Genomic DNA, 8,728 nt, shown 5'->3' with positions numbered 1-8,728 from the left:
GAGCAGGCACCAAACCGTTCGCTTTGCTTTGGGCGCGTTTCCCTTTATTTTAAAGTTTATTTTTTTCCTTTTTTTTTCTTTTTTGTTTGTTTGCTTGCTTTTTTCCCCAATTTTTAACCCAAAAAAAAAAAAGTAGCCGACAACCCCAAGCCCTGTTCGGAAGGACCGGGGGGCGGTCGGGAGGGCAGCACCCCCCGCTCCGCTGCCTCCCCAGCCCCTTCCTCAGTAGGTGGCAGAAAATTTCATCCTTTTCTGCTTCTGTCTCTGATTGCAAAACCAGACCCGCACCACGTTCTTCTTCAAGTCTAACTTCTCGGCGATGGCGGCGATTTTCTCGGAGGAGGGCCGGGGCTGCACGGCGAAATAGGCCTCGAGCGAGCGCTTCTCGGGGGCGGCGATGGAGGTGCGCTTGCGCTTCTTGTCCCCCCCCGTGTAGATCTCGGGTTTGGTCATTTTTTCCCTCTGCGCCCTCTCCGCCTCCTCCAGCCACGCTTCCAGGATGGGCTTGAGGGCCACCATGTTGTTGTGGGACAAGGTGAGCGACTCGAACCTGCAGATGGTGCTTTGGCTGAGGCAGCCCACCCCCGGGATCTTCAGGTTGGCCAGCGCGGAGCCCACGTCCGCCTGGGTGACCCCCAGCTTGATCCTGCGCTGCTTGAAGCGCTCGGCGAAGGACTCGAGCTCCCGCGGGTCCGTCTCGGTCTCGGGGCCGGAGATGACGGCGTGGGACGCGAGGCCGTGGGGGTGGGACATGTTCATGGGCTGCGGGTGGTGGGCCATGTGGTTGATGGCCGACATGTGGGAGTGCGGGTGCGAAGGCGTGGAGCCCACGTCGGGGCCCGGCACCCCTCCGAGCGGCAGGGCGGAGTTGAGGTGCTCCAGCAGCTCCCCGTCCAGGCCCTGCGAGGGCTGGTGGTGGTGGTGGTGCGGGTGGTGCGTGGTCAGCACGGACGGGTGGTGCAGGTGCACGGAGGACGAGGTAGGAGTGCAGGACACGCTGCTCATGGTGTGGTAGGTGGCGTCCGGCTTGAAGGGGTGCGTTTTCTGCGACACGATATCCACGGCGGCCAGAGCCTCGGCGCCCCGCAGCAGCGTCTCGTCAAAGCCCGCAAAGATGTTCCCCTGGATCTGCGCGGAGGGGAAAAGGGGAGCGAAAACAAACGCAGAGAGCGGGAGACGATTAACGGGGAGCGGCGTGACCGAGATCCCGCTCTGCCCTGCCGGGGACAGGTAACGCGAACCGAGCGCTGCCCGAGCCCCAGATGAAAGCACCGCGGGGCCGGACACCGAGCGCTCTGCTCTCCCTCCGAGCCGGGCACCCGCTCTGCCCTCCGGGGGAGCTCCCCAAAGAGAGGCAGCGGCAGGGCCGGAGCCGTCGGGGGTCCCGCAGCCGTCGGGGGTCCCGCAGCCCGCGCTGCTCCAGCGCCCGCACGGAGCGGGACGGGACGGGACGGCCGAAGCTCCCCGAGCCCCCCAACCCCAGAGCCCCCTGCCCGGGAACAGCCCCCGCCGGGCTCGGGGGAGGCAGGACGGGAAGGACGGACCCCGGAACCCAGCCGAACCCCAGACCCCAAGGGAAGGCAGAGTAAGTTGGCGAGGGACGGCGGGCACGGAAGGTGCCGAAAGCCGCGCTGGCTTACCTGAGGGGCGGGCAGGCAGGCTCTGCGGATGGCTTCGGAGCTGGTGTGCAGGTGCGGGTACTTGGGCTCGTGCAGGATGGGGTGCATGCTGAACGCCTGCTTGCTGTTCATGGACATCATGGTGGGAGCGGAGCGGGGCCGGCCGGGGCAGGGCAGGGCAGGGCGCTCCGGGCACCCGGCTCGGGGGCGCGGTATTGTCTGGCTCCGCCGCCCGGCATCAATGGCATTATAGCCCGGCCCCCCCGCCCACCGGGAGGGGCCGGGGAGGTCCCTCCCAGCGCCCGCCCCCGGGCACTGAGCTCACCCCCCCAAACGGGGCTCAGCGCCCTCCGCCCGTGCTGCTCCCTCCCCCGATCCGGGTGTAACCCCCCCAAACCAGAGCTCCCCACCTGTCGGTGAGCCCCCCCCAAACCCGGCTCAGCCCCCATCCCCGCCCCTCCCCGGCTCTGCTCACTCCGCAGGTGCGGCCTTGTCCCTGTCACCCCCCGTCTGGTCGGGGGGCATCGCCCCCGTCCAGCCCTGCCCGCGGCTCCCCCGGGGGAATCCGGGGAGCAGAACAGCTCAGAACCCGCGGCTGAATGGGAGCCGTTCCCCTTCTCCCTTCGAAGGGAAGAACCTTGGGCCAAAAATCATAACAACAAAGAAATCAAGAAAAGTTTCACCAACTTTCTTCTTCCCTGCTTCAGTGAATCTCCCTGGCTCGTTCCCCAAATCCTCCCGTGCAGAGTCCCAGCCTGTCTGTGCAGCCTCTCCATTCTCCAGCTCATTGCTGCCCTGCACTCCCCCATCCGTGCCAATTTCCCCACAGCCCGCGGTGATTCCTTCCCCCTGTCCCTCCCTGCCACCAAGGCCAGCTCCTGCCGCCACTGGAGTTTGGTTGCTCTGCTGGATCAGGGGTGGGGGCGTTGCCGCCCCCCCAGAAGCTCTCAAAGGTGCACGAGGGATGTGACAGCCCCAGCAGCCCAGAGCAGAGGGCTGCCGAGGAGGAATCCCAGTGCCTGGGGTGGTGGGGGACAGGAGGGTCCCAGGCTCAGAGCAAACTTCTCCAGGGAGCCAGGTGTGCTTCTGCAGCCCCAAAACCCACCTCGATGGCTTTGGTGCACGGAGCAGGAGAGTCAGGGGCAGGATCTGTTTCCTGCTCCCTTTGCCACTCCTCTCCACAGAGCCTGAGCACAGCACCCTCAGTCCCTTCTCCTGGGGATCCTGCCAGGTGCCTTGGCACAGACGTGGTCAGTGAGTGGCACAGGGAAAGGAAAATCCTGACCTGGCCCCATGACCTGATCCCCACTTCACCTGAGAGGCTGAACCATCCCCAAAAAGATCACAGAGTGGGTTGGGCTGGGAGGCACCTGAAAGATCACCCAGTGCCAGCCCCCTGCCATGGGCAGGGACACCAGGGAGCCACCAGAGACATTTCCTTGGTGCTGGACCTGCCCAGGGGAAGGTCAGATCCAGTGACAGGAGACTGAAAGGCACAATCACTGTGTCTGGCAATGCCCAGACTCGGGCACAGCCACCAAACCCACCATGGAAGTCCCCAAATCCAGCCCCGTGCAGCTCATGCAGAGGGTGGGGGAGAGTCCCCAGGGCTGAATCCTGGCTCCAGAGAAATCCTCCTGGGGAAAAACCTGCACCAGCATCAAGGTGCTGCCAGAGAGGCCCTGTCACCTGTCCCTGGTGGCCTGAGGCAGTGCCAGCCCTTCCTGAGCTCTGGAGGACAGCAGGCCCTGCAGGATGCTCTGGCTCTCCAGGGGCAGCAGCTCAGGAGCCTCTTCCCTGCTCCTGCTGCCAGCCCAGCTCTGTCAGGCCTCCCCTCTGCTCCTGGAGAGCTGCAGCATCAGCTGGTGGCCAGGGGAGTCTGGAGGCTGGAAAGCTCCACTGAGCTCCAGCAGAATTCCTCAGGAGGGGAATTGTCCCTTCCAGGTGCTCTGTGGTGGGATCTCTGCCCTCCAGCTGGGTTTGTGAATTCTCTCACGACTCTGGGAGCTTTTGTCTCAGGATATTCCACAGCTCCTTTTGCTGGGCTCTTCTTGGTGGCCCCTCTACTCCACTTTTCCTCATTTTCTACATTTCAGCAGCTCAGAGAAGGTTGGACAGAGCAGTTCAGCTCCTGGATTTCGAGGAAGCAAACCTGTGCCAAGCTGCATTTCACTGCTGCTCGTGTAGGAAAATTGGATCAGTTGAAGTAAACAGCATTCCCTCCTTCCCATGCCTCTGTGTGCCAGCCTTTGCTCTTTTCCTGTGGCAGCCCTGAGCATCCTGCGCTGAACTTTGGCCTGACAATGAAGGTTTTGAGCAAGGGACACTCAGGGAGGATCCCTGAATGCATCTCTGGGCGCCCTAAAACCCAGGGACACCACAGGGACATCAGGAACCCCCTCCCAGCCCCATTCCATGGATGAGCTCACCTCCCACCACCTCCTCCACTGTGGATCTGTGGGCTGCTCCCAGAGGGGAAGAGAGCAGCGCCTCCATATCAAATCTCTGGGTTGAGTTGGGATTTATCAGGCTCCTCCTGGGCAGGGAAAACAAGGAAAACCCTCCTGTCTTTGTGCAGAGATGTGGAAACACCACACAAGGAGAGGTTTCTGCAGCAGTGACAATCACAAACATCTCAAGCACTTCCACAGTTGTTGCTTTAGCCCTGGGGAGCTGAGTGTTGGCACTTCCATGGAGTGAGATGAACTTCCAGGGGAGTGCCAGTGCTCTGCTCTGGCTTTCTGGGCTAAGATGGGACAGCTCTGCAATGCTCCTTGCAGCCTTTTAACTTCTGTCCCAGCTTTCCTCCCTAACTGACCCAAAAACTGCAATAGTCCAGACCCACCTCTCCCACCCATCCATACCAGCAACCCCTGTGAAGCAGGAAATGCTTCCCTGGAATCAGAATTAAATAGAGGAAAGTCAGGATAATTTATTTATCAAAACAAATAAAAGCACTGAACAAAGACCTTCATGATCTGAGTCTTAGGAAAACAAATTCCTTCCAGGGTGATTCCAGCTTCCAGGCTAAGAGCTGGCACCCCAACCTGGTCAGTGGCTTTAGGGACCTTCTCTGAAATAAATCCCTGAAATAAATGAAGTCTGGGAGTCTCCTCACATTGTGTGCTGTGGTTTTGTGCCATGGAATGATTCGCAAATGAGCCAACAGGGCAAGAATATTTTGGGATTCATGACCCAGGGCCTCTGGTTTCTCATCCCCACTGGAAAAACAATCTTGGACACGTTCTCAGCCAGGTCTGAGCTCGAGGAGCTCCAGCTCCGTTGCCTTTTGAGGATGCCCCACAATCTCCCGGCCTGGCTCCGTGCCCGCAGCAGCTCCGCCTGCTCCCGGTGCTCTCCATCCCAGCCCATCCCAGCCCATCCCAGCCCTGCCATGTGCCTCGCCGCCTCAGGCGCTTGCCTGCAGACTCCAGCTGTTTTTATTACCTAAGTGGGTTTGATTGCTCCTTCATTTGTGCCTGAGCGAGAGCCCTTGGCACCCTCGTGGGCTTTAATGGGGTCTGCGTGTTCTCGCTCCCAATTAAACCCACGGGCGGCGATTAGCAGCTTCCAGGAGCGGAGCAGGGGGGACGCGGCTTCCCAGGGCTCCGGGAGCGCATCCTGCCGAAGGGACGCGCTTGGAGCACCCCGGGCAGACAGCTGGGCTGCCTGGAAATGGCGCTGCCCCCGGTGACCGCCGCCGCTTTGTGCTCGCCGGGGGAGGCTCGGCTCAGCCGTGCCAGCCTGGCACAGACTCATTTCCAGCACTGGGGGACAGTGCTGGTGGTGCCCAGGGCAGGTGTCACCCCACACATTAAGGACAGCTCCACACCTGCCCTGGCTGCCGCGGCTGCTCCTGGAAAACCTCATGTGGTGTGATGCAGAGATCAGGGCATGGAAAACCTTGCCCTGCTTGGTCCTTCCCTCCCCTCCCTTTTCCTTGCGCTCCCGCCCAGGGCCTGAGCAGGTGGAAGAACCCAAAACCGGTGAATTTCTGGTGCACTTGGAATTTTCAGCCCCGAGTTCTGAGTCCAGGAGCCGTCCCAGCCCCTGGAGCTGCTCTGCCAGGATGGTCCCGGCTGTCCGACGAGCACATCACATCCACCACATCCCACCACAGCCTCTGTGGGAACCCCAGGGAGGAGCCATCCGTCAAAATTAAGATGTTGGGGGAGTAAATGCTTCAATCTCATTGGAACTGGTGTTTTCTGATGAAAATTGGTTCTGTCAGGAAATGGGGAAGTGGCACTACCTGCCGGAGGCCCCTGCACTGGGACTGGGGGTGGCTGGAGTCGGCTGATGAGTGCGGGAATGGAATGGAAAATCCAGGCCCAGGAGCTTTTCAACTCAATTAAGGTCTGGCTCGCTCCTGAGACAAACCCATGGCATTGGGAAGAACATTCCTCCCACACTGAACTGAACGTGGTGTGGGGTCAAGGACCTCGACAGGCTGAAGTGACACCTCAGGTGACAGATGGTGGCATTATGGAAAACTCAACAGAGACCAAATTCTGCATTGGAATTAGGAGCAGACATCACAGAACCATGGAATCGTTGAGGTGGGAAAAATCCTCTCAGATCCTTGAGTCCAAGCACTCCTCAGCAGGGCCGCCAGTGTCCCAATGTCCCCACTGCCACATCCCCACAGCTCCTGAGCCCCTCCAGCCATGGTGCCAAGGTGTGGGCTGAAAAACCACACTTCCAAAATGCCTGTTTCTGGAGGAAAATGCAGGAATAGCTCCTAATGAGGATGAGATCCCTTCCCAGCCAGAAGAGCAGGGTGTTTAATGCAGGCCTTGCACTTGAGGTGTAAGAGAAAGATGATCCGTGCTGGCCAACAGATCCAGCTTGTAAAAATCCTTATTAAAACCCCACTGAGCCTAATCAGGAAAGATGGCTTTTAATTAAAAAGTGCAACCATTCAGCCAACTTTTATAGGAGATTGCTGCGACCCCAGGAGATGCCAACCAGCAATAGCCTCAACTCCTTCCGGAGGGAGGGATCCTTCCCATCCTTTGTTAGCTGGAACATCTCTGCTGCTTTTAAATGGGCAACTTCACAGCTTTCCTGAGTGTGGTTTCTTCCATTAGGAAATGGGAATCTTCTAACAGCTCACCCAGGCAGCAAAATTCCTGCACTCCATCTCCTGCATTAGGAACCTGGAGTCCGCCGAGCGGGAGAGAGAGAGGGAGAAAAGAAAATCCAGATGGGGCAAAGTGTAGCTCGACTTTTTAATACTAAATTATTTACAGTAAGTAAAATCGTGTGTGTCAATTGTGAAAAGAGTCCAATTTGTTTGATTTACATTGCAGGGGGGTGCCCTGGGGTAGGGGGTGTTTAACTATCTCCTCTAATGTAATTGCCTATGGCAGCCCAGTAAATATTTGATGGGCTGCCTGAGCGAGGGAAGGAGCTGGGGCTGATGCTCCCGCAGCCCTCGCAGGGTATCAAATGCAGCTGCAGCCAGGCACTACCTGAGCCCTTCCCATTGTGTAACTGGGCTGGTTTAGCCCACTTTCAGGGTGGGAATGTGCACTTTCTGCTGGAAAACAGGTTTGTGCCCCGTGCTGTGGGTTTGTTTTATATAAGAAGCCCGAATTTCTCTGTCGGTGCCTCAAAGGGAGTGTTTTCCTCAGCTTTTCAGCAGGAAAAGCAGGTTTTGCTCTTGTCAAGGATGTTTCCATGGCTTGGAGGTGCTGGATGCCGGCCCCAGCTAGCAGGGATTGTCCCTCAGCCACAGGAGGGTCGGACCTTGGCTGAGGATGCTGAGGGGGACATGGATGGACAGGATTGGGAAGGACACAGAGGGGCTCCAGCAGCAGAGGTGTCTGCAAAGAATTCACAGTCCCAGCTCATGCAGCCTCTCACGTTTTTCTCCATTTTTAGTGTTTCAAGCAGCACCAGGAAAGGTTCAGGTCGGACACCAGGAGGAATTTCTTCACGAAAAGGGTGGTCAGGCATTGGCAGGGGCTGCCCAGGGAGGTCTGGAGTCCCCATCTCTGGAGGTGTGCAGGGAATGCCTGGACATGGCACTCAGAGCTCTGGGCTGGGTGACAAGGTGGGGACTGGACACAGCTTGGACTCAATGATCCTGGAGGTCTTTTCCAACTTCAGTGATCCTGGAGGCCTTTTCCGACCTCAATGATTCTGGAGGTCTTTTCCAACCTCAATGATCCTGGAGTTCAGTTCCATGCCCAGATGGGCACACTCAGTGCCCTGGGAATGGCCCCCGTGACCTGGGGACAAGGTTCTGCTGCTCAGACAAGGCTGGGACAGAGCCCTGCTCCTCTCTGGGCAACCCTGCCAGTCTGTAGGAATTCCTGGAGGGTAGGAAATGTCACATCACCCGCCTGGGATGGTAAATATTTAACAAGGGGAACACCCCCTGCCTTTCTCCCTGCCCTCCTCATCCATATTCAGCTCCTGCAGCTCTTCCAGCCCTGCAGGAAGCACAGAGACCCCTGGGAAGAGGGAATTCACTGAGGGGCAGTGTCTACAGGTGCTTTGCCCTCCAAAGGGGTTTGGAGTTCCAGATTTGGGATGGGAAGTCAGTGATCTATGAGGTCCCTTCAAAACCAAATCATCCATGGGTTCTGTGGTTTGGAAGGGATACATGGAGGCCTCCAGCCCAATTCCCTGTTTGGAGCAGGAGCAGGTTCGTGCAGTGGAGCTTGAACCTCTCCAAGGATGGAGACACCCAAGTCTCCCTGGGCTCCCAGACAATGGGCAGGCAGAGGCTGCCCAAGATCTTCACCTACAAAGTCAACCCAAGGTTGGGTGGGGATGCTGCATCCCCTGGTCTGGCATGGAAACCCCTCAGGACTGAGGATGGCAGGAGCTGGGCTTGGATGGCACCAGCAGGTGGCAGGGAGGGACAGGTGGGACCCACACCAAGCTCCAGAGAGGGCCCCATGAACCCACTGGGGTTTCTCCAGGGGTTTCTTGGGATGATATCTGTGGCTGGGAGGCAGGACCAGCCGGGATGGAATGGAGCAGGGATGGAGGTGTGGAGCAGCATGAGAGGCCTGCTGGGCTCCTGGGATGCAGGGGGAGGTTTTCCATGGAGATCCCAGTGGATGGTCCCGGTGCCCTGGGGGTCCCATCCTGCT

At 58.7% G+C, this 8,728-nt stretch overlaps 1 protein-coding gene across 1 annotated transcript; it reads right to left on the bottom strand.

Moving 5' to 3' along the window:
* Positions 1–222: 222 nt before the first annotated feature.
* On the bottom strand, positions 223–1,760 carry LOC128945679 (brain-specific homeobox/POU domain protein 3). The gene is made up of 2 exons (XM_054289482.1): positions 1,641–1,760; positions 223–1,128 (listed from the first exon to the last, which is right to left on the bottom strand). The coding sequence occupies exons 1-2, from the start codon at positions 1,758–1,760 to the stop codon at positions 223–225; spliced, it is 1,026 nt and encodes a 341-aa protein (XP_054145457.1).
* Positions 1,761–8,728: the final 6,968 nt, after the last annotated feature.

The sequence above is a fragment of the Melozone crissalis genome, unplaced genomic scaffold (assembly GCF_028551555.1).
Source record: "Melozone crissalis strain CALT ecotype California unplaced genomic scaffold, PUWL_Pcris_2 ptg000068l_1, whole genome shotgun sequence".
NCBI lineage: Eukaryota > Metazoa > Chordata > Aves > Passeriformes > Passerellidae > Melozone > Melozone crissalis.
The sequence above is the reverse complement of the archived record's forward strand: the minus strand, read 5'-3'. Positions and strand labels throughout refer to the sequence as shown.